The 26,297-nt window shown below is 34.6% G+C and overlaps 3 protein-coding genes across 18 annotated transcripts in view; 2 read left to right on the top strand and 1 right to left on the bottom strand.

Moving 5' to 3' along the window:
• LOC129797484 (protocadherin-23) overlaps positions 1-26,297 on the top strand; it is a 953,251-nt gene that overhangs the window by 308,753 nt on the left and 618,201 nt on the right. The window lies entirely within an intron of this gene.
• The window catches only part of LOC129797509 (uncharacterized), an 86,131-nt gene that overhangs the window by 15,997 nt on the left and 43,837 nt on the right, over positions 1-26,297 (top strand). The window lies entirely within an intron of this gene.
• The window catches only part of LOC129797530 (uncharacterized), a 55,825-nt gene that overhangs the window by 5,991 nt on the left and 23,537 nt on the right, over positions 1-26,297 (bottom strand). For 9 of the 15 annotated variants that reach the window (XM_055840222.1, XM_055840221.1, XM_055840218.1 and 6 more), the window contains exon 3: positions 327-2,062. In XM_055840222.1, coding sequence (XP_055696197.1) covers positions 327-859 — 533 coding nt within the window. In that variant the 5' untranslated portion in view covers positions 860-2,062. Of the gene's footprint in view, positions 1-326; positions 2,063-2,407; positions 2,509-26,297 lie in introns of those variants that run through there. The other 6 variants (XM_055840226.1, XM_055840223.1, XM_055840215.1 and 3 more) reach the window with 3 other exon arrangements.

Below are 26,297 nucleotides of genomic sequence, written 5' to 3' on the forward strand. Positions count from 1 at the left end.
GTCGAATGAACTTTCAGCGTCACTTACTTTAATGAGTGTTGAGCATCAAAAGTCCATCAACTTCTAGGGTATAATGTACTCGTCATAAGGACAAAAAAAGCTCAACTTCTTTTAAAGGGACAACTCTGAGAGATGTTGGTTCAGAAATTATATGGAAAATTGGTATAATACATAAACTACATACTTTGTGGGGTGTAGAGAGTGTATTAAATAAATAAATGTGAGATAAGTTGTATGCCTTGATTGAGAGCGGTTCAGAGACAAATGGGGATATGAATGAGGGTTGGGGAGAGTAAGGTCCTTTTGATATTATGTAATCTACTCACCGCATGGCCTTTGCGTCGGGCGAGTTGGTTTGCAGCCCCTTGAGGGTCATAGGGCTCAACTGGATGCCCGTTTTATTCTTGATTCTTGCTGGTGCTGGTACGGGACTAAGGTCGTTCAATATTGTGGCCACTGGCCCCTGGGTTGCCTGGGCTTGCTTATAGTTGTTCAATTCCGTCAAGACAAGTTTTGATCTTGCTAAGGCGGTGGGTGGTCCAATTTCGGGTAGTGTGAGACTGGGCTTCAGGATAATATCGTCTCTGTGAAGTGGTGTGGCAGATGATGATTTGGTGAGATGTTTTTCAAAAACAACGTGATGATTATTGATTTTGAGGATGTTATTGATGGCTGCCGTTTGGTATTCCTGTATGTTGTTGCTTTTTATGCTATTTGTGCAGCTGATGTTGTTGCTATTGCTGTTTTTATTGTTGCTACAGCTATTGATACTGTATTTAGTGGTGTCAAGTACGTTTGAGCCCGTCTCGGCCTGCCGTTCACAAACGGAAGTTGTACGGACTGACAGCATCACAAACATAGCCCGTAGGTTTCTTTCTATTGTACCAGCACCTTGGCATAATACGAATTGTATATCCGGTTATCTAGTCGCGTTTTTTCCTTCTTCTCGCTTCACCAGTGATTTCTTTTTATTGCAATACTTTCCTATTCTCCTTTTTACGTGATGCCATTCACATTTATTACATGTCAGTGGCAAACAATGTTATTTTTTTCTGAGGGCATTGGGTGTTAATTTATATAATTTTCATATGCAATGGCATACCCCAATAGCGGCGGAAATGTAATGTATTGAATTAATGATGTTATCTCACAGATGTGGCTCTCGATTCTTGTATCTTTGGCTATTGTTAGGGGAAATATTAATTCTGCCATAAAGCTATTCAACCACAAGTTCAATGTATCTGTATTTATGACGTTGCCTTCCGTGTATATTTCCTTCCGCACTATTTTCCATTGCGCATCAGTATTTCTTTCCCTTGCAATTTTTCTTTTTTTGCCTTTGCACTATGCTGTCTTTTATTCACTCTTTGCTACACCGCAATCCCTAGTGTACAATGCATATTGCTAGATGGGTTTCAGCCTGTCAGCAAGCTCTTTTAGATTTATGAAATTAATAGTAGCTTCACCCAACATTTGGTGGTTGGAAAAAATGTAACACCACTGCCACTGAAGACGACATTTTTAAAATTTGAATACGATTTTTTTTTACATTTGCCACCATTCAGTTCTACTAAAAATTCTCATCAGAAGCATTGTCTTTCCTTCCTGTTTATTTATGTTTCTCACATTAATTCTGCAACAGCACGTTCCTTCCTATACATATTTGTCGCCGTATGTATGTATGTAACATCCGGATGGATCGTTGTTCACAGTGGATGACAATGATGAAGAAAGCTGTTGGGTATGAAGGATGAGTTATGATGTGAATCTCATTGAATAGTAATTGCGCACAATGTTGACTCTTGGGGTATACAACACTTTCATATTATTGTTGATCTTTTTTGTCCTGCGTAATTTATTGCAATACGCAAATCAGACGCAGCGTACGGAAAAACTTGGTACCCATAACACCATCATTGTAATTTGATTGTGAATAATATGAAATTTACAATTTTTCCACACGCAATGCAACATTTTCCTTTTTACAACACAAAACTCTTACATGAAGTATTCTTCTGATTTTGCATTCTGTGCAAGCTTCCGCCATTGCTGAGGGTGCATTCTGAAAAGAAATGGAAAGAAGTTCTACAAAATGGAAATTTTTCGTACATATTCCATTTTTATACATATTTCATTCCAAACATTCCAGAATGTTTCATATGTGCCAGAAATTGTATTTTGGTTATTTTAAACTTGTTATTAAATTACGTAACCTTTTTGGAAATGCACATCAAATTGTTTGGGTACAATATAAATAGAAAGCTCTTCGCATTTTTATATAATATAACTCATCTGCAGGGCTTTAAAATTGTTTTTAAATTTAGTGTCTATTTAAAATATTTATTTCGCGAATTCTAAAAGGACGAATTTGACAGATTTAAATCATTATATAAAACTTTATACATACCATAATGCAATAAGATTTTTCATTCCCAATGCGCTATTTATTATTCTCACAAATTAAGGTAGACTTTAATAAAATGAATTTTCATTGTGTTTGATACTCCTGAAAATCAATCATTGTTGTTTACCTATTCTAATATGTAAAAGATTAAATGTATATTATGGATTTAGCATAGCATATTAATTGTATGCAAAAAGCCAATAAATAATATGTTGACTTATTTTGAACATAGAAATTGATATTTTGCAATCATTGCTCACTACCGTATTGATAACGCGGTTTATTGAGAATCATACTGGAAAAGTGGTTATGATATTGTGGTGCTGAATGATTGATTTATTTATTGAATATTTAGCGAAAACTATTCATATTGTCAGGATATAAAGTAAATTTCGTAACCACGGTAGTTGCTGGTGTTAAAAATAGTTTTTGGTTTACTGCAGCTGGGTGATATATTTATTTTCTCCATGTTTTTTTATGTTGTATTATTCAAGTCATGTTCTCTTATATGTATAGCAGTTCTGTTCTGTCCTTTCTCGTAAAAATAGAAGATGCTCAAGAAAGTACCAAAGTACATTTAATTTTGAAAATCTATATTTATATATTGCACAAATACGTTTTAGGACTATAAACAATACTATCTTATTGTGATGTATATAGATAATTTTTTTTTCAATAAAGAAACAATTTGCAAATAAAATATACCTACTTCATAAAATATGACGTAAATAAAGTAAATAAATTAAATTAAAAAAAAAATAGTATACAAATCATATTGATTCAACACCTAATTAGTTTTCAATAAATTCAATGTTATTCAAAGAACATTATCGAAGAAGTAATTATTTAGTTTTGTGTTGAGAATATTCTAGCTGAATTACGAAAAGAATAACAATGTTGGCCAGGTGTAAGAACATGATTTCCTTTATCCACAAAATGGAACATGATCTTACATATTAATGAAGATTTTCTCAGATGGAAAAAGATAAGAAAAAAAAACAAGAAAAGAAAAATATTCATTCAATAGAATTAGAAAAATGTAGATAAAAATTATTTTATATTTCACATAAGTGTGACATGATATAATTTAAAAATTCTTCACTCTTCCTACATATTATATATGAAAACTTTTAAAAGAAAGTATGTGCAAATGTTGTTCCAGTTAGTACAGATATCCTGCCTTTTCTGACAATTTAATTAAAAAAGTTAGCTAAATTAATTTTACGCAAGGATGATTTGAAACATAGTTTATTACTTGTTTTCATATATCGGAAAAGTGTATATGATTTTCAAGTTTCAGATGTACATATATGTATGTTAGCGAAATTATCTATACATACATATACACAGGTACTTGCATTACGTACCTAACGGTTTAAATTACTAAAGTAGTAGGTACATGCAGTGCTTTTTTCTATAATCTTAAATAGATTTTTTCTTAAAGTCTCACATTTTTTTATTTGAATTTTCTTTCTTTAACTTGGTTATAATATGCATAATTGTGATTTGATTATTTGAATGATTTCCTTGCCAAAAATGTTTGGCATGTTTCACACACTTTATGTGTATGTAATTAAAATTTTCGGTTAAAATTCCATCAACAATTTTCAAGTAATTAAACTCAGAACTCCATTTATTTGAGAGTTTTCATACACAAAAAACCCTAATGCAAATTGAGGAAAATTTTCATTAAAAAATTATAAATGGAGAAGCATTTAAAATCCTCCTTTGCTTTGCAGACATTATAATGTTATTTTGGTACTGGAAACGATAAAATAACGATAAAACGGTGCCTTGTATATGTATAAAATTACCTATATACGGTGCTTATATAAATCGTTCATACATTAATTTATTGTTCATCAATATTAATGATCTTTTACTGAAAGAAGATATATGTCGTCTCGGTAACAAACTGTTATATTTGAGATACAGTTAGCTCCTCATGATAAAAGATTTACAAACTTGATTCAAAAATTCTTGAAAGATTAATGAAAATTTTTGGGATTCATGTTGAAAATTTAATTTGCATTAGAATACAATTGAAGAATTCTCATGAATAAGAAAACCCAATTATCCAAATTTGCTAAGTACAAATATTGCTTTAGAAGGGAAACTTAATTGTGAAGTGTCATTGCAGTATATCTCTCAACTAATGACCAAGGAAATCTCGAATTTTCCGGAAGGATGGTTTCACAATTATATGAAGAGGAACATACGTATATAAAGAGATTTCTATATAAAGTGGCTTGATTATGTTGGAGAGAGTGTGTTCTTTACATCTCAACAAAAGATTCAACTGGGTTATCTCAGCTTAAGCGTGACTTTTATACAACGTTACTAATTTAGGGTTATAAGGAACAGAAAGCAATAAACGGACAATGACTTGTAATTTGCACATATTCCCCAAGTGAACAAATCTATATAATAAAGAAAGGTCTGTTTGTTGGTAATCTTCCGTCGTGTTCGGCTATACAAATCCACACCGTTTGACCGATCGCGATGAAATTTGGTACAGAGGCTCCTTATAACAGGCGGTTTCGAGTGGCCGTATTCATTTTCCCCCCAAAGCCCCCCTTCAGGTAGCCCCCATATAACAGCCATGCATTTTTTGCGAATTTTTGAATTTGGCGCCGGAAATGTTGTATGAAAATGATTTCTTCTCTTTGCAATTTTTTTTTTGAGATTGATGAGTGTGCCCAATCATACTTATAAATCATCACAATTTTTTCTCTCTATAATTTGCGCGAAGCGCAAAACTCCCCGCGAAGCGGGGCGAGGAAAATTGGAGCGAAGCGACAATTTACCTCGTTATTTCATAAAATGTCCAACACGAGCATACTAGTACGAACTTATATTAAGACACATAGGCATAATTAATTAAAGTCGGATTGTGTGTTAATTTATGTCACTCTCTTCGTTGTATGATAGAAAGACCTCTTTTAAAATTATATCCAAACAATTTTTTATAAATATTTTCTTAAAAACTTTCCCAACGCCAAACACTCATATAAAGTATATGCACCATCTGACTTTTTACGAATTCTGATAGTTGATTCTCGCAATATTTTAATGGGATACAATATTTTTATTCGATAATAAATTAATTGTGAACATAAAAAATTTTCACTTTACATAACCCTAGTAAATAATTTAAGATAATAGTGGTAAATTAAAGGTAATAATAATTGCAAAAATAATTAATATAATACAAAATTCATATCTGATACAGTAACTCTACATGAGCATGAAACCTTTGGAATGTGGAGAAAAATTAAGGAAAATTGGATAGAATGAGATTAAGGGAAGATATAATGGTGTATCTCTCTTTTTTATCTCATGGGATTTGAACTCTCGGGGTATTGGCAAGTCTTCAAGGAATAAAAGTAATGGTTTGTAGGGTATGTTGAGAATTTTGCTCTCGCATGTAAGTAGATATTTCAAGTCATAGTGATTCCTTGAATTCCTCCCTTGTATTGTTCGCACTTTAAAGACTGAATTAATATGCAAAGAACACTTTTTGTCTTATTCACTGTATCTTTTACAATGTATAGAGATAGGGTTGTAATTTTACAAGTGCTGGGTGGAAAGAAGGGAAGCAACATCTTGAGAAACCACAATACAATTAGTGCTGAAAGTGGTTGGGGTATTTTGTAGGTTTATCCGATGATGAAGATACTAGCTGACTTTAGTTATTCTTCTCTTTTTTGATGTCACTTTTCCGTTCTTTTGTGCTTCTCGAGAATGTCTTCCTTAAGTGGGTTAGTAATGTTAAAAGAAGAAATTACATAGAAGTCATTTTTTTTGCTTTGAGGGAAAATGAAAAAGGAGCTCGAGGAAGGGTCATAATTGGAAGAATAAATGTGATAGCTCTCTTAAGTGGTTGAAAATTACATTTTTCTTAAGACTAAGAGCATCCACTCTGAGCTGAAATGCAAACTTCAATTAAAACCGATTTGCCGTGTTGAATGTGAAATCTGCATTTTATTTTAGTTGTTTTTGCTTAGGATTAGTTGCAAGTAAAAAAAATGACTCATAAACAAATAAAATGTACTGGTAAGCTGACCAAGCTTACGGGAGCTGTGTTTCTTTCAGTGTACCAATTTTGTGAGAGCAAACTAGAACGCGAATTAATTTAAATACGCGCAAAGTCGGGAAAAGTTGAAAAGTCATACCCTAAGAAATCTTTAGAAGGATATATCTCGAGAACGGATCCATAGATTTTCATAAATTTTTTTTTTGTTTGAAAGGTCTTGAAGTCAGCTATAACATATCGAAAAATGAAAAAAATTTATGTCGCCATTTTCGAAAAATTCGAGTTCGAAATTTTCGAAAACTTTGTTTTTGACTTTAGCGCCTCTTGCGGTCATTTCTCGAAGTTGCAATGTTCTAGACATTTGTAGGGTTTCTCGAAACCTTTCATTTGCACTTGAGTTGATCAAAATCCGACTTGTAGAACCCGAGATATGACATGCCTACTTTGGAAGGCTATATCTCGAGAACGGCGACATAGATTTTCTTCATTTTTGGCATGGAGCTAGATAATATAGTCAGCTATAACATATCAAAAAATGAAGCAAATCGATAATGGCGTTTTCGAGATATTTATCGAAAACTCATCGAAAATTTTGTTTTTGATTTTTGGCCCCCTAGCGGTCACTTTTGAAACTTCGGATGTTCTAGAGAGTTGTAGGGTTTGTTGAGATCTTTCATTTGACCCCGGGTTGATCAAAATCGGTCCAGCCGTTTTCGAGTTATGGTCGATTTTCGATGAAAAATTGTGGCGGCCATATTGACTAAACGGCTTGACCGATTTTCGAAAATGAGGTATCGTTGGAAAGCTCTTGATGGCCCCTATAACATATCAAAATTTCAGCCCTCTAGCTATAATAGCGGCTGAGATATAGCGAAAACAAAATTTTGAGGTTATTCAAAATGGCGGACGGGAGAGTGGGGGGGTGGATTTGACCTCATAATCGGATTTCTTCAGGTCGATATTTAAACTTTGCCGTTTACCGCAAGTCTCTATCTATCACCGTTCTCTTGCAATTTAAGTTTATAATCCGGCCGGACGGCCGGACGGCCGGCCGGCCGGAAAAAATTTTTTTTGGCGCATACGTTTTTTGGAATGTGGGGACCCTAATTCGTGCTCATCCCAAGTTTGAGCCCGATCTGACGACTTTCGATTTTGCTCGGTACACAAAAGCTGTGTCTGAAAGAAACACAGCTAAAAAAACATTGTTTGGACAATATTTCAGTAAACAACGACACTAAATTGTGGCTTCAATAAACATTGCACATTTCACAATTTATGGTTTTCGTAAATAGTATTCAGATACCTACTACAGTAATACCTAACTAAATTGTTGTGAATGAAATACATGTATGTTTCGCCTTTGCTCGTACCATATATGTATGTATGTACATTGTACATAATGTATTATTTATTTCATCATATCAGGTATTTTTTTTTGAAAATGTTCCTTTTAATTTTTGTAGAATTTTTTATATAAAACTAGACCAGTTATTATATTTGACAGAAAAGCTTAGAGATTTCCTTAAAGTTCATGTGTTTTTAAATAGATAATTTTGCTTAAAATAAAAATTGCTCACATATGATATTGTATAGTCTTTGTATGGTGGTTTTTATAATATATATATAAAGATAGTAGAACTCAATTATAAATTACGGAATCAAATCATTTAAATTATGAAATGTTAAATAGATTAAAAATATAGAAATGGGATAAAACGGCAAATGATATATTTTCGTTTTAGCTTGAAGTTTCAAATCTGTAGCACTGTAGGCAATTTTTCTAGCATCACTCAGTGTGTATTAGTTTTATCGAATTGGATTAACATAAAAATCCCTGTCAAATTCTTGTTGGAAAACCTCTTAGGGAAATTTCTAGAAATATTTGCATTATCATTTGAGAAACAAAATGGAAAATTTATTATCAGGGTTTGCATCAGATATTGCATAAATAAGTGTTCATTTTGAAATGTTTAAACTTGAGGCTTTTGCTTTCTGGTTTAAAGGTATCTACGAGAAAAAATACGTTATTATATTTTATATAACATTGTTCAGCTTTCTCAACAATTTTCTTTTTAATATTTCATATAATATTGCAAGAGGGATTAGAATATAAAGTGTGCAAATGTCTACCTTAATCAACATTACTTGGCATACACTTCACACATTATACACTTCAGTGCGATATAAATTCTGTAAGAAGTGGAAAAAGCTCACGGAGCTTTAAGTAGACCTTTGCTCTTTTGCCTATAACAAACGATTTTCGGTTCAAGCTTCTAAATTTATTCAACAGAGACATGAGCAAAGACCAATGTTATATTATATACATACATAAGGGATGGTCACGTTATTTTGGAAACTCGGGGACTTTCAAGAGCGATTTTCAAGCCAATTTTGAAACCAAAAATTCGAAATTTGCTTGCAGTCTTGTGAAATGGCCAAATACTGATAAGAATTCAGTACTTTGAGTACTTTCGATTTAAAAATTAAATTTTTGTGCTCAAAAAAATTATTTGAAATTCTCACATTTTGGCCATTTTGTTCCTGTAGAGTTTCCAAAATAACGTGACCATCCCTTATATACGAAAAGATATAGTGAATTGTCTGGCGTCTCCGTGACGTGATTTTAGTTTATATTGTGTCCTCACGGCACTATATGTATTCACCTCATCCAGAGTTACATTATTGACGTAAATTTTCATATAGGTTTTCTACCATCGTCAAAAGTTTTTACAAGCAATGGGAAAATGTTTAAGAAAAAAAAGTTTTGATTTTTTTTCTAGGAAAGGACCAAAATTGATAAATTTGAGAACATTCTTGTGAAATTGTATTTACATATTTATATCATTATAGCGATATGGGTGTAGTATAAAATGGAAATAAAAATGCGAGTTCGGAAATACGTCATGAATAAAATTACAATTCATTGATCTCCATTTGTGGAATGTTCGCCCCAATAATGCGGTCACAAGTCATAAAAAAGCTCACAGTGTTGTGACTTTTTGCGTCTATATCTGGCATAGTCCCATTTTCAGTGATACCCTCAGTGGCTCCCTACGCCTTTGCAAATATCAGGGAGTTTCCATCTGCACAGTTCGTACGGTTTGAACACGCTAGCCATGTCAGTGGAGGATATTTCGTGGAACAAAGCGTATAAAGACAGTAAACAAGTGAATGAATGAAATCGTGTCGCAAAAAGATTGATACAATAAATCAACGAGGAATTGGATTAGTTGGGTGTTTTTGGTGTGTGAGACAACCTCGCTGCCAAAACATGGTTGTGCGCACACAAAAAAGGCTGTGTGCAGACAAATTTTCCGGAGTTTGGGATTTTTATGATGATTTCCACAGATTTATACAAACAACTTCGCGACATGGCCAACAAGGACAGAAGGAACTAACAAAGAGGTACTGAAACTCATCTATTTACTTCCAAATAATATCTATATATGGAGATGTAAGATATTTTTGTCCTTTTTGTGTATTTCGCAAATCGAAGAAATTTTTTGATTAAGATATTATATAATTATTTCATCCACTGCACTTCCTTATTCAGAATACCTACTACAATTTAATTTTATATCTATCTTTGTGATATTTAAAAATTTATATATCAATGAATAAGTAAAAATATTAATTTCATTTCATAAATCAATTTATGAAAAATTTGTACTTGTCAAAGTTGATCTAATAAAAACAGTGAAATTGATTAAAACTAATTTATTGAAAACTTTCAGATGCTTGTATAAAAAATAAATATTGTTGGTTGTGTGATTATTTATTGATATACAATATGAGGGTCAAAATTGAAATAATGGAACCCGTAATAAAATTAAATTAAAAATTAAAATTGAAATAGACACAAAACAATGTTTCAGTCTATATTAATTAATATTATCTTGACAATATAATTGCCTAAGAATGGTGACTTTTATTACAAAACTTACTTGTGCCTTAGAAATATATAGAAGGCTAGAAGTAGAGTAAGTTCAGTAAATTAGTTTATTTGTTATAATTATAGTATTGGATAGAAACGATGGTATTTAGTTAGAAACCAACTAATAGATTTTCATTTTACTATCCTCAAAACTTACTAATGATTGTATGTTCCTTAAAGTTAACGTGTTTACGTAGTAAACCTTGTAAGTTCGAGATCTAACAGTTTATTTATGACAGGTCCCTTAAATAGTTCTCTCCTGCTCCCAAGCAATTAAATATACCAGCCCTAATAAGGTTCGATTGCTAAAACATATACCACCTTATATAATCTCAAGAGACATACACATAGTACAATTTAAGGATTTATATATAAAACAAATTTAAGAGACATACTGAGCAGTCCTATTGTAATCTAATTAACACACTCACTTCTGTTGTACATAACTTTCACTAGAATACTGTTCCAAGTGGTTCTGCCCTTGACGCTAATTTCTTTGAGATTTCACATTAATTATTCACAACATGATGGAATCAAGGATGGTGTATTTAGGAGACGATATGAAATTTTGTTGCTCAACTTTCATACTTATCGTTTTTAATGCCCATTCATACCAATTAGTATTCAACGAAGCACTTTGCCGTGCAGATTTAAGATGGGAGTTTATTTTGAAAAATCTTTCTGTGTGGTGTAGTTTCCTTAATTTGCGATCATTTTGAAGTTGAATGTACCTAATGTTTAATTTTTACATCAACTAAAGTCTAAGCAATGCAAGGATTGTGAATATTTTGACTAACTATATATATATATATATAAATATAATGTAGGGGAAACTGGGGTAATTCGGTGAATTTTTGGGAGATAATTTTTCCTGAGTTCCATGGAAATATTTGAGATTTCTCATGAGAACTATCTTATAGGAAATTTTCCGGGCTACAACTTTGTCTCAGACGATTTTTCTCTATCTCAATGGGAAAATTCTTTTTCAGACCATTTTCCAAACCCTTCCAAATTTGCCTGTTCCAAAAATCCTGGGGTAAAACGGTTAATTGAGTTTTTTGTTCGCTAATCTTAATTTAATGAAATTATTTTAGCAAGGCACTATAATATCTATTGGGAATGAGAGATTTGTATACCAATTAAAACTTTTTTTTAATAAAAAAAATACAAAAAATTAAAAAAACGTTAAATTTAAGAAATTGCCTTTTTTATTTTTTTAGTTTATAAAAATTGGTAATAGTAAGTGATTAAACATCCCAAATTGTATATAATAGTTATACTAATTAAGGGAAATTATTTTTTCAAAAATTTAAAAAGTTATTTTAAAAAAACACCAAATTCACCATTTTGCCCCAAGCGGTACTTTTTACTATCAGTGTTTTACGGGAAAACTCGGAAAATTTTTTCGGAAAATTCAGATTAGATTCGTGTTTAGCAATAGTTACTCTGTCTAAAAATGCATTTGGATCAAAAATATTACAGAGAATTTCGCCAAAACTGAATTTGTAGTTGAAGAGTCAGAGTAACTTTGAGGTTCGAAAAATTTGTTTTTCAAATAAAAGTCAAAATATTGGATCAAATGTTATGAAACTCTCTAGGCTAAGGCAGAGGTATAAAGTGCAACTACTGACAAAATTAGAGAGATTAGCTCTCACTGCTTCTTGAGTTATTAATTTTTATTTTTTTTCAAATTCACCATTTTACCCCAGTTACCCCTATATATTTACTTTGTGGAATTTTTCCTAGCAAGTTTAAACGAAAAAAATCTAAACTCAAAATTACTTTTATCTTTTTTAATTGTCTGTTATGTAATTGTTATGAAGATATCACTTTTATGATTTTTTTTAGATAGGTCTATTTAGAAATATTTGTTTATTTACAAGTATAGAATAGTAGTCCATTTTATATTGAGTAGAAAGGACTTTTTATGAAATTATTGTATATGTTACTTAAGAAAACACATGTATGTTACAAAAGTGTGATGTGAATAAATTGTCATTGGAGATTTACCTGCACAATCTGTTGTATATCATTTTAGGAAGATTGACACTAAATGGCATTACATTGAGGCCCATATCACATGCACATGCACATATGTACGTTGTACAGTGATTTATGTATTGCTGCATTCTGGGGTATAAGAATTAATGACTATCTGAAAGGGTGTAGTGAACTCTGGCCAATGGAATTGCAAATACGGGTGCTAAACACGCAATGCCCAAGACAGTGGGTTTCTCAAAGTAGTAACAACCAACAGCGACAAAGAGCACGAATGAAATTTCAAAGTTTGACCTATATATACTAGTTTACCCGATGAGAAATCATTATACCCTGCAGTACAATTTTGCATGTAATCTACGACATTTTTGCTTTCTCACGAATAACAAAACATATGATTATTATTGAAAAGAAGAAAATAAAGTGGAATAATGGTTCAAAGTTAAAGAACATCTGTCCTTAGAAAGACTCTTTGTAAATAAATAGCAATAATGAATACGTAGAATTTTCTTGTTCAATGAACTTTTACTCGGACGAAAAATTACCATTAGGGAAATAGAAAAACTCATGTAAGGAATTTATAAGCGAGATTTTATATATCTGATTTTTAAGTATTACCGGTTTTAAATTCTCCTTTTTGTTGAAAATAAAAAGGTAAGAATTTTTTGCATAATTTAAGATTTAATATAATAAGCATACCATAATTAAAACCTCCGATTTTATTAATTAACTTCTCGGTTGTTTTTCTCTTCGCGCTAGGCAATTTACTTTTATAAGAAAAATATTTGGATTATTCACATTCATACATTATTGGACTGGACAGTAATAATAGTTTATCATGCTTTTTTATATTAATACTACTCAATATTATATGAAAGAAGATGTTTTTTTTAGTTTGCCGGGACTTGAGTGAGAGATAACTTCTTACTGCAATTGTCTTTTTGGCACCAAAGTAACTTTCAACCTCATAGCATGGCATAAACTATGAGCTATAGGGAGAAAAAAGTCTTATGGTTTTTCCATACATCCTTTTTGCCGTCTTTTTTCATTATTTTAGTTGGTTTTTCCTCATTTTCTATCTTCTTGTTCATATTATGTAACTGCTTCACGTTCTTCTTTCTTGATAATCGATTTATACTGAAAGACAAGCTTAGCAGCTTATAGCTGAAAATGCTCCAAAATTTTGTAATTGGAATTGAAATTATCTTTCATTACAATTTAAACAGCTATATAAACAGGATATAAAAGGAAAATGCATATTTTTTTCTTTCTCCTATTCAACTTGCATTTCACCTCCCTAAAAAACAATACGCTAATCTCGCTTCATACCAACGAACTTAATTAAATGTTGACGTAGTAATTTAAATTAGCGAGAAAAAGCACAGAGTGTGCTTTCGGGAATATGATAACAAAAAAGCACCACATTTATGAAATTGGTGAGTGAGTCAAGAGCCATTACATACATACATACATACATATGTAGGTACATATGTAAATACATATATAAATACCAAAATGTGTTCATATAGAGCGATTCATAATGTTATGATGGTTATGTAGTCATGCAACTATTAAAAATGATTCTACATTTGAGCACGACTATTACGATTCTTTCAAAGTCATTTCCAAAAAAAATTGTAGGTATGTATGCGCATAATACATATGTAAAGTAGAACTAAATGAAAATGCATTTTGTTGTCACGAAACATGCTGACTGGTGGACAAAGTTTGAGACCTTTTTTTTTAAAGCTTTGAGATCAATTATGTGCAAAATATTTTTGTTGGTTAAAATCTTTAGGTTGATAAAATTTTGATATTGTAGATACTTTCAATTAAAATTTATTTATGCAATCATTACTGCATTAAAAAGTTTATACATACGTGTGCATAGTGATTTATTGATTTTTTCTTATCTACGGTATTATACATATTAAAATATAGAAATTTTGTAACGACAAAGAGTATTGAAAATACTCAAACGTCGGCGTTGAAACTCATTTTACACAACAAAATCCACAAAATCTCATTCATGCTTGAGTGATTTTGTACGGCACATGACAAAAACATAAATTATCCTGGAATTTGTATGGCTTCTTTTCACCCCATTATTTATATTTTATTTATCAGGCCTGAGATAAGGGAAAAATTGGAAATTTTTAATACACAAACATTGCTTTATGTTTACAAAGGAATTTTGGAAAAAGTTTTATGTGTGTTTAATATACCCCTTTTATGATTACTTTTTATCGCAATTTCGCCGTGAAAAGGGAACGCATTTTCAACAGAATACATTTAACATTCTCATATACCGTTTAAACTTTAATTTATTGCCTGTGAACTGCAACATATGGGAATCTTTGAGCAGTATTGGCAATTTTTCCAGCTTCATCAGCACGTTTTGTACGTTTTGTTTAAATTTATACCATTTTTTGCAGTCACATTACATATTAGTTCGAAAATGTACCTGAATCCATCGGAAATTGATAGAATATTTGATAAATCTCCGTAAGTTACGACCCTTTCTTCTCCTTGTCTAACTCTATTTCATTTCACATTTATTTTCCTTCAAAGATTTGAAATTTTCCCATAGATGAGCGCAATGGGGTAGCAATTCATATGTAACATGTTGGAAAGAACTGAGAGTGATTGCCAAGTTAAGATGTGGGTAGAATTATAGTTGTGGAGATGATTTATGACATAACATTACCATGCACTTTTGGCCACCAATTGAGGATTGTCCCGACTATTTCTTGTGTGACTGGCGAGCTTTTTTGTGCCTCTCGTGGGATATATTTATGTACATATATGCTCTCATGAACGGGAAAACACTACGGTTGGAAAACATAGCCAGAAAAGCTCTATATATGCAAGCATTAGCATATTCGTGATTTCCATACTAGAATTTACTATAACAAAAGTGTGTGGTGGGATGGCGGGGCATACAACATAGCGAAGCTGTTCCGGTCAAAACCCAGCCTATTTGTAGAACGAATAATTTGTTACAGTGGTATTTATTTTTGTAAAAGAGTTAGTAGGTCAAAAAGTTTGTAGCCTGATTGAATCTTTTATTTTCGAAAATAGTTAAATAATACTACGTGTACCTATATAAAAAAGTTTTACATTTTATAAGTTCTCAATTACGTTTTTATTTTTGTTAGGGGCTACAGAGATGGAAATAATTTTATAATTTAAAACGCATGTCAAAGTTCAATGATTGTAGCTAAATATAGATATTATACTACATATAATGATCTATTCAAAAAGATGAGAATCATGTTACTTTGCTAATTTTTGCTTTATTACCTAAATTGTATCACAAACGTTATTAATATGCTCTTACAGATTTTGCCAGTCACTCTTAATCGGCATTGTTGTACTTTCTATTCACGGTAAAAGTATTACCATTCATATACTAAAATATGTACTCATCACTTCTTCTGCATGGTAGTTTGCTATTTTTTATGACTCCCAAAGGTCTTCACGTCATAAGACAGGTGGAAAAGTCTGTCTGTATATGTCTGTGGAACTTTTGAGCTTCTCCAAAACGGCTGGACCGATCATAATGTAATTCGGTATGGAGGTATAGGCGGTCAATACGAGCTTCATAGCACCCCCACAAAACCTGATTTTTCTAAATTTTTTTTAACCTGCTGATAGGCTCAAATATCGTTTTTTTTTTATTTTAAAAAATTGTTGGGGTACTCTATTATTCCTTACAACACTAATACATCCTTTCGTACCACAGCTCGGGTTAACTATGCTATGTTTATTATGGAATGGTATTTGTAAAATCGTAAATAGGGTTCAATTAAAAATTCGCCTAAAATGAAAGGAAATGTCTCAGTTTTAGGCTGTCATTTTATAATGTTCAACTAACATTTATTTAGTTGCCGCAAAACGAAACACTGCGTGGAAAAAATTCTTCATGGCCTAAATTATTGAATGTGCATCGTAAAAGGTTACCTTCATTCTCACGTCACTGCGGAAAATTTGATGACATACAAGTAAAAGTGCGGAAATAAATTTAAGTACCGTATAATGCATATTTCGCACAAATTGTTTCAGAAAGAACTTGCATTCGTATTTACATTTGGCACATTTATGTAAGTGGGAGTTATAAAATAATAGCGCTGAAGTATGCGTGGTAGTCACTATTAGTTTGCTCGATATTATTTCTTATTCTCTTAAGAAATAAATGTTCATAAATTTCGTTGTATTACTCATATCAAAATAGATGCGTATGTAATTCTTTATTTCTTTATAAACAAGAATTAGAAATCCATATTTTAATAATTCATTTGAATATTTAATGAACAAGTTTAAACGATTATTTGTTTAATCGCTGTCTAAAATGCCATCACTTATCTATCGCTATGTTTATACAAAACTCTTACCGGAAAAAAGTTAACATAGTTTTCAATAAAAAAGGTTAAACTTTGCTAGTGACCTTTGGTGATGTAACAGGTCAGTTCAGTGTGCGATAACTACACTATATCTTTCAATTGATTTGTTTGAAATATATTTCAAATGGTTCTACCTACACCGTTGTGTAGAATGTAATGTGAGGGTAAAGTGAAGCGAATAGAACGTTTCCTGTCACGCAATATGGAAAATATTAACGAGCTTTTGATTAAAATGCGATAACATTGTCGATTTGTCATAAATGGCAATTTCCCAGCATAACATAGCTTTTTTTTCTTCTTTTTTACGCATAAGGTGTAGGTTAGTTATAAGGCGTAGACTGTCCGATACTGTGCTTTCATTTACGTCTTAGCTAAGTTAGAGTATTAAATTGAATGTAGGTATACTCAAAAAGAATGTGAGTTGAAAACAATTTTCATGTTTCTCCTTATGACTAGTCATTATTTTGAATTCCACACAAACATTTGGGGATAAAGAAGAGCAAGTTGTTTGGAGAGAGCAATTTACTGCTTGACTTAATGTTCCTCCAGTGATAAATTTCGAGACAAGTAGGAGGCACGAAAGAATATTGTACTTATACATAGTTATATATCTATCTCGTCTTATTTCTAATAACATGCTTTCCTATTTATGTACTGCACTGTACATTTTCATTAAGAGAAAACCTAATGATATTGGAATGATATATTGTTGCATGAGACGATGCCTCTTAAGTCATACAATAGAACTCTGTTTCGAGGGTGAAAACTTTTACAACGTTCTGTCTAAATGGCGGTGATATAAAAGGAAAATAATCTCGGTTAATGTGACTCGTAGAATGGTGGCAACAAAACTTGCGAAAATAGTGATTATTTTGATTGGACTAGGACTTTGTGGCGGGGCAAAAAAGGAAATGATGAAAAAAAGATAGCCATTTAAATATGAAAAAAGAGAAATTGAGCTTTTCGCGAAATGTATCACCACTGCTAATGGGAGTAATCAAATCCAAGGCTGTGCGCTGAAAATTTTTCTTGATATTACGCGAAAAACTTGGTCAGACACCGCCCTCAAAACCAACACATTCCATCGATTTTATTACACCAATTTCATACAGATGGAATTTATATTTAGCCTTCGGCACCTCCCTAGCACCGACACCCCTCGAGATCTTGGGCAATTCATCCCTGTTTACTGTTCTATACCTGCACTGTACAGTACACGTATACATATTTCGCTATATGTACATCGTAACAGTTTAATCAATAATCAATATTTACTTTTAATCACATTAAGTCATACCTGGTGATCTCAATGAGTTTCAATGTTGGACAACTACTCAAGGTAAGCGAAGGGGGTGGAAATTAATTTGCCACGTGCCTTTCATTCATGCCTAACCGCAATTCTTATATCAAGTTTCTACCACCCCTGATTGATCATATTGCTATGTGTGGCAAATGAGGCATGCCCAACATTTTAATTTGCTTATGTGTTGTTCTCTGAAACAACAAATATCGTATCCACTGAACAAATCCTATCTTGAATAAAATCACCAGATATTTTTCGAAAATAAAGACAGAATAATATTAGTAAAACAGCCTAAAACTCATATCCTTTAGAACAGATTTTAAATTTGCAGATTAGTTTTAAACTTGATGTTTTACACAATGTTATTTTCGTCACGAACTTCACTATATCTTGTGCATAACATCAAATCCATACTAAAAAAAATTAGTGAATGAGAATTAGAATCTTGCGGCTCACATAAGTATAATTTATCTTAAGGAGGTGCACCAAAAAAATTTCCTTTTTATCATACATTTTAAAAAGAAAAATAAAAGGGTTTCATGATGTTAAACATTGTAGGAGTTGTTTCTGCGTTATAGAAGCTGTTGAAAAAAAATCGAGCATTCTTTTATACAATTTTAATGAAAAACATTAATGAATTATACAAGCTTGTGGTGAAGAGAATTATACAGAAAAATTAGCTTGGGAAAAAGGGAATGTGTTAGATGGAAACAAAGAAAATTCTCAAAGGATTTATGAGCTGAAGAAAAAAAGCAAAAGATGAATTGCGAGAGTGAGTTTGTTTTACCATTAATTTTTCAAGCATGAATTCCACATAAATAAACAAATAGATTTTTTTCTTCTGTTTTTCTCGGACAAAATTTCACTTTACTCAAATTGGAAAAGCTCTCGACACGATGTTAGTACAATATAATGCTAAAGTGATAAAAGCTCCCTCAATGCTTGAATTGTATTGTGTATATGGAAGTCGTGGGTAGAACGCGCAATGGAAGGGACTCAAGAGACAACATTCAAATGAAAAAAGGATTTATTGACAATTTAAGAAGAATTGCGCACTCAATCCTAGAGATTTCTCTCTCAAATTGTATGGTGTTTCCCGAGAAAAGCCTCTGAAAATTGATGAGAATCGCTTTAACTACAAATGTGTGAACGATAAACATAGATAAGGTCGTATTTGTATAGTTACATTCCGGGTGAAATCAAACCCGGTTTGTGTTTCTAATGAGATTAGAGTAAATTTTTCAATTGTAGGCATTGAGACCGAAGGCCAAAAATATTATCCCGAGCCATGGTCTAATTACTGTATGTGTGTGAATGTACCTCTTTAGGAGAGGGCTGTGATAGTAGATAAGCATTGCCCTAGCGGTGCTTATCATGCGTTGGTCATTCTCTCATGAGCAATGAAGCCGAGAGGACCAGTTACGCTGAAAGAGGGTTGGCTATCACAGTCACTCTCATGTATATAAAAAAATTTGACTACAAATTCAGAAGTGGGATACAACCAAATTGTATCCATAGAAGTGCGTGAAAAGTGAGCCCCCATAAGCTCAAGAAGTGCTGGAAGATTTTCTCAGCAAGTTAGTGTGATCAAGTGCCCATTTTCTTGGAGGCGTAACGGAAAAAAATCACCGCTAAAAGGGGAATCTCCAAGTGAGCGTGGAAAGTGCAGGTGCCCCGTGTCACGTCGCAACACGTCCGGACACGCCATGACATGTGGGTGAGGAATGTGAGGATCATGGGGGCATGTTCAGAGGAATAAAAAGGATTCATGAGGCCCGACTGAGAGTGATCACGAGGCAAGATGGCGGCTATCACATTTCTGAGAAATGCGGTGCAATTTGAAGCAATTTGGCCCTGAAAATGTCCCGTGCTGGGAAAAGAAAAATGCACGATGCGAGACCAGCGGATTTACTTATTTTTCCAGCCGTGAGCACCGATATGTGCCGAAAAATGTGCAAAGGAGACAGAAAAATCACGAAAGTGCACAATTTCGGTGGAATAAGTGTACTAAAAGTACAAAAGGATTATTTAGGCTGTGAAGGAGTCCCCCCCCACAATTTGGCTGCTCTTTCAATGTTAAGGATGGTGTGCACATCATGTGCCTTAAAGGGTTGTTTGGCGCATGAATGCTTGAGAAGATGCGATAAGATGTTAGAGAGCCATCAGGTGAGGGTGAGTAAAAAGACAAAAAAAAAAAAAAAAATCCGTGAAAAGCCGTCCAACGGGGAAAAGTAAAGCAGATCAATCCAAAACACCCTCAAGACCGCCACGAAATGCATCAGGGTGAGAGTCTGGAGGCTTCTGAGAGGGAACAAGATGATCTGTTGATGATGAAGAGACTGAAAAGTATCTCAAACTACTATTAGGCAAACGGTGCTTGTGTTGTGGTTTCAAGGAAGTATCATGTGCGTAAAGTTGGCATCAAAATGTACGAGTGATCCTGTTGCTTGCGGATATTGGTGCAGGATAGTGAAACAGGTGAAAATAATACGAAACGGTGTGCTGTGAAGGTGGATTGGCGTCATGAAACCAGAGTGTGTGGCGGGTTCTACTGGAAGGGATAATGTTGGCGCGTTGTTCAGAAATTTGGAAGAGAGGAGATGAGATCAGCGCAACTTCACTAAACGGCAGGGAGATCAACCGTAATAACATCCAGAAGGCATCAATGTTCCATTGAGTGCCGGAAAACGTCAGTAAGTGAACCAGAGAACATCACGGCGAGAGCACCAGAGTTAGAAAGACGATCAGCGAAGAAAAGGCTCTTCTTTCCCGAAGCAGCGTGGAGGTCGTAGTACGTCAACTGGTGAAGCATGTCACTGACAGGCAGACGGATCAACAGGAAAATGGTGGTTGGGACCACAAGGAAAATTTGGTGAAGTATACGGCTCAAACAAGCCAATTTTATTAACTAAATAATCTAGTGTGCCAATTTTGGTGTGTGATTGGGGGCCCCAATTGAATGTGTGTGTGTGTATCACGAGTGATTGATCTTGTAGGAAGGATTTTGCAGATTGTCTGCGGGAAAATCCATATCATAAAATACAAGATTAGTAAAATTAGGTGGCAAGTTTTATTTGCAGGTGACGGGCGTTCCAGATTCTTCAGGTGGCTAATGAGCAGCCTTGTTGTGTGTCTAATGAGGCGGAGCAGCTGAAAATTGCTGCAAGAAAATCAACGGGGTTCCCTACAGAGCCACCAGAATGAGGAACGACGACAGAAGCAAAAATAAGTAAGGTTCATCAAAATAAAGGTATGTGACTTAATTATTTAAGGGGAAAATATTGTGGAAAGCCAAGAATAATAATTTTGGCGAATTAAATTTTGTATGAGTTACCAAACCTTTATGATAATGTTGAGTATATTTCAATCATATTATGATTGGTGGTGGGCTAATTGGTCAGAACATTGGTCAGGGATCCAATGTGAACTACTAGTGTGGACCCTAGTAGATGATAAGATTGACCATGACATATTATGTGAGTCTATAAATAATCACTAACCCCATAAAGCATCTTGAGTACAAAACTTAAGGTGGGGGAAGTTTGGGGTGATTATGCATGCACTCTTATGAGGAATCGGTGTTCACAAAAGGGCGGCATACACTTTATTAGTCCACTTTATTAGACAATAAGATGTACTCGCAAATGAGTATATTAAGGATGTATTATTTAAGTCACGGTGTTAGGTAAAAAAATAAATAAATAGTGAAACTCCCAATCTGAGAAGAGAATAGAGCGGAGTTCAAGCAAACCACCCAAGGGATGTCAGATATCCAATAAGAATTCACGAAGAGCACGGGAGATGGTCTCAAACGTTAACTGAGACAGAAAAGTAAATGAGCTTTTAATAGGCACAGATGAAGAGTACGGGATGAGTCACACTCATCCGAGGAAGACGTTGCCAGGATGGTCAGATGCCACTTACTGAAAAGGAAAACGGAATACAACTACACAGTAGCAGCTATTCCAGATGGGAGAATGCAGAACACAAGCGGAACATCCGAGAGATTCAACGGTTGGCGCCGTGACACCCTGTGAGGCTCGTGATCCTGTGATTAGGTCCCGGAATGTATTTGATGTGCTCTTTGCGACGGATCCGGACGTCGGGAGGGACCTCGAGTGTGATAAACAGGAGACTGCGGATGTTTATCAGTTAGAAGATCTACTGCGTATGACGGCGATACCGTTGTGCAGCACTATGCGACACAAGTAACTTTCTCCTTAAGATCCTCATGTTGTGTGGTGATGTGTACAGACAGTTAAAGGCACAGAAATCCCGAGACCTCGGCAATAGCGACTTAAGCTCTTCAATCTCCAGGGAAAGGATCATCGGTTGCGGGTGGAATGACATTCGGAGGACTGCTAGTGCCACCATAGAGAGAGCTCCTCTGCGGTTCCAGCCTCAAAAATGACGGAAATTGGGTCGCAATATAAGTGTTGTTTGGCGGTTGCTGGGAATTGCTCAACGTGCTGCGGAGGCGGAAATGATGCCAAACTGGATGTTGCGTGTATCACGCCCAGGATGAAAGAACGGTGCATAAATTCGGATTACAAATCATCCGCTAAATGGTCAGGTAATTCAACGGGTGGAGTTGTGCGAATTCTTCCGTTGGGAGATGAAAACGATGAAAATGATAAAGGCGAATGTCACGCAACTTCAGGGTGAAGTGGAGCACCAGCATCTCATCCGGAAGAACATGGAGAAGGATTACACGTCCAATATTGATGGGCATAAGGATCAAGTGGGGTATTGTAAGCGAAAATGTCATGAAGTTGAGAAGCACGTGACGGATTTGCGGAAGAAGAAGGCAATTGCCAAGGAGGATCTCGTGCAGTGCAGAAATGAGAAGAAGACGAGAGAGTAAAGCACGAGGAGATTGTTCCTCGGAGAACTTCCGGACAGCAAGTAGTGACTACCATAATGACGTGAGTGAACTTCAACGGCAATCGAATAAGGTTGTGCAGTCAATGACGGGCGTGGAGGAGGAGAATACCCGGCTATTGGCCCTCAATGAGACACTACAGCAGAAATCGAAGAGTGAAGGAGGAACTTGAAGTGTTACGTGAGGAGGAGAAGCAGAGGAATGAAGTGGCCGCGAGGCGAATAAAGGAACTTTAATTCGAGATTTCTGATTATGGGGGATGGAAAAAGGTGTCCACATCAGCGATGGCACGACTTTCAAAACAAGTGGATCTTGAGAATGAAGTTGAGCACCTCAAGACACAGGGGAAGAGTCTAAAGGTACAGAATCACGATTTGCGTACACAGAATGAATCATTGCTGAAGATTAATGCGGAGCTTCAAAATTCCGTGTGAATCGTCAGAGAATTAGTCAGCGTTGCAGAAGAGAATGCTCCTGTTGACCAAGGAGCGTGACTGCTATAAGCAATTGATTGAGAACTATGAGAAGGATTTAAGTATTTCCGGGCCCTAGGGAGCTGTGGGTGCAACACCGGAGAATCAGCTGAGATTGCGTGTGAATTAATGCTCGTGAATTAAACAGGCATTCTGTGTGGAAGAGTTGTTACAACGGGAGCCAAAGGGACTCTTGAATATCAGTCAGAAACTTAACCACCTCAAACGAAGAGGGCAGAGGGCAAGAATGGCAAATCGAATGGCCGCATGAGTTCCTTGACATTAGAGATAAAGAGAATGTCAGTTTCCTCCAGGAAGACATGTAGTGACAAATACTACGACTGGGATCAGATGAGGCTCGATAAGTTTTATTGCCGCTCTGGGAGAGAAATGAGTAGCTGACGATTAAGGAGAAATTCAAGACATCTCTGGTAGATACCCAAATGGGCAAGGAGGAAGACGGTCCATACTAGAAAAGTTTAATCTAGTAGATTTGGTCTTCAAGCACTCGTGGGGAAAACTGCCGGCTAATCGGAGCCAAGAGAATGGAAATTAGATAGCACGTTTTGCTAACCGGCTGAAAGATAAAGTGCACTCCTGTGGTGAAGGACAGAAAACGTAGCATTCGTAGACCTCATGCTTTGTACAGTAATTAATTGTCGGAAAGTACAGGAGAGTCATCAATGAATCCGAAAAGTTAGGATGACTCCGAGATAATGAGGGATAATCTGAAAGATTCTGCTACGGTCATCAATTTCGTCATGATTGGCACAAAGTAATACAGTGCTGATGGTAAAAGGAGATAATGACGATGGTGACGACTGAAGTTGGGAATATGGAATACAGAGCATGAGAAGTTGGCCAATGCGTTAGTGAGGACCCTAATGCAACTCGCTAGTGTGGACCCTAGCGAATGATGGCCAAAGCATTGGTGATAGTCCAATGCAATCTGCTAGTGTGGACCCTAGTGGATGAGGGATATTGGCTAAGACATTAGTGTGGACCCTAATGTGATCTACTAGTGTGGACCCTAGTGGATATGGCCAAGGCATTTGCAGGAGTCCAATGCGATCTATTAGTGTGGACCCTAGTAGACGAAGTGGTCAGCATTAGCCACAAGAGAAACTAATGCAATCTTTTGGTAGACGCTCGTAGATAACGTGAGTGACTAATACATTAGTGTGGACCCTAATGTAAACTCCTAGGGTGGACTCTAGTTGATGGAAAATGAGGAAAGCATTAGTTTGGAACTAGTGCGATCTGCTAGTGAGGACCCTAGTAGAAGTTAGTTAGTTAAGGCATTAGTGAAGACCCTAATGCCAACATTTGAACTGCCATACATGCCACCCTAGACTCATGACGTTGCCAAGGGACGGCAACAATGTCAGGGCTGGCCGAATTGTAGGCATTGAGACCGAAGGCCAAAAATATTATCCCGAGCCATGGTCTAATTACTGTATGTGTGTGAATGTACCTCTTTAGGAGAGGGCTGTGATAGTAGATAAGCATTGCCCTAGCGGTGCTTATCATGCGTTGGTCATTCTCTCATGAGCAATGAAGCCGAGAGGACCAGTTACGCTGAAAGAGGGTTGGCTATCACAGTCACTCTCATGTATATAAAAAAATTTGACTACACAACAGTTTTTTTTCTGTTGACGATTTTTTCCTTTAAAGTTTACCTGTGTCAATGCAAAAAGATATATTTGTTTATTTAGTTTAAATCTATCGAAGAGCAAAAAGGAAAAAAAAAACAAGTGAGGTGAGAGAAATGCGTAAACAACCATTTCGTCAAACTAAAAGTTTCACGAGCTTTTAGCAGAACATTGTTTCACCCTCTTGTGTTTTTTTGTTCTCAATTTTGTGTATATGCGTTGTTGATGTGCCATCGCAGAAGAGAACGTATTTTTGTGACAAAATCAGACTTGAGTGTCTTTTTTTTCCCCAAGTATATAACACTTCTCTTGTGTATAGCATGGATAGAAGGTCATGGTTTATTTGAATGAAAAAGCTCATATTTCAGAATACAGAGCGTAATACAGCAGAGGATATACTAAAATATATCACAGTTCTCTATGGGTTTGGCGCACTCTAATACACAACATTCACCCATTGTAGTCCGTTTCCTTTCCAAGCACAATGTACTCCAAGTTCCTTTTCTTGTATATGCATAAAAAAGTTTGAAAATGTCAATTTATTCAAAAATACGAAGGGAGGGATATTTTTGTGGCTACACTCATGGTGTACTTGTGTACATACATTGCGTTTGCAAATTGCGGGTGCGGATATTCAGTTTCTTTTCAGTCCAATCCCAAAAAATATTATATATCTAACATCTTCTTCTGGATGTGTTTACTAACACCGAGGCTTTTATATGTATGGGAAAATTTTACTTTTATGGATTTGTCCTCTCCTAAATAGTTTAGAATTTTTGGGATATTTTTTGTTCATTTTTCTTTTTGTTGAAATGACATTTTTTAATTAAAATTTTATTGATTTTTATTTTAAAAAAAGTTTTAGATGTAATACTTATGGAATTATTTTTTATTACTTTACATACTATAGTTACAATAGTATTTCACGAAGAAAGTTGTACGGACAATGTAATGCGTACTTTAATACTTTTAGCTATAAATATTCAATAAATAGAAAAGCTCTTCTCGGTTAAATTTCCATTTCTGATACAATGACTACTTCTTCAAACTTTTCGTGTATATTTTTTTTATAGTATTTGAGTATACAATTTGACAAGAAACGTTTACGAGTCGATTTATATGCTTGTCTTCTAACACAAAAAAATCCCTCGTTAAGCAAGTTTAAATTCGTGGAAAAACTTTTCTTGATTTCCATTTGTTTGTATTTCTTCC

Source organism: Lutzomyia longipalpis, chromosome 1 (genome assembly GCF_024334085.1).
Source record: "Lutzomyia longipalpis isolate SR_M1_2022 chromosome 1, ASM2433408v1".
Classification (NCBI taxonomy): domain Eukaryota; kingdom Metazoa; phylum Arthropoda; class Insecta; order Diptera; family Psychodidae; genus Lutzomyia; species Lutzomyia longipalpis.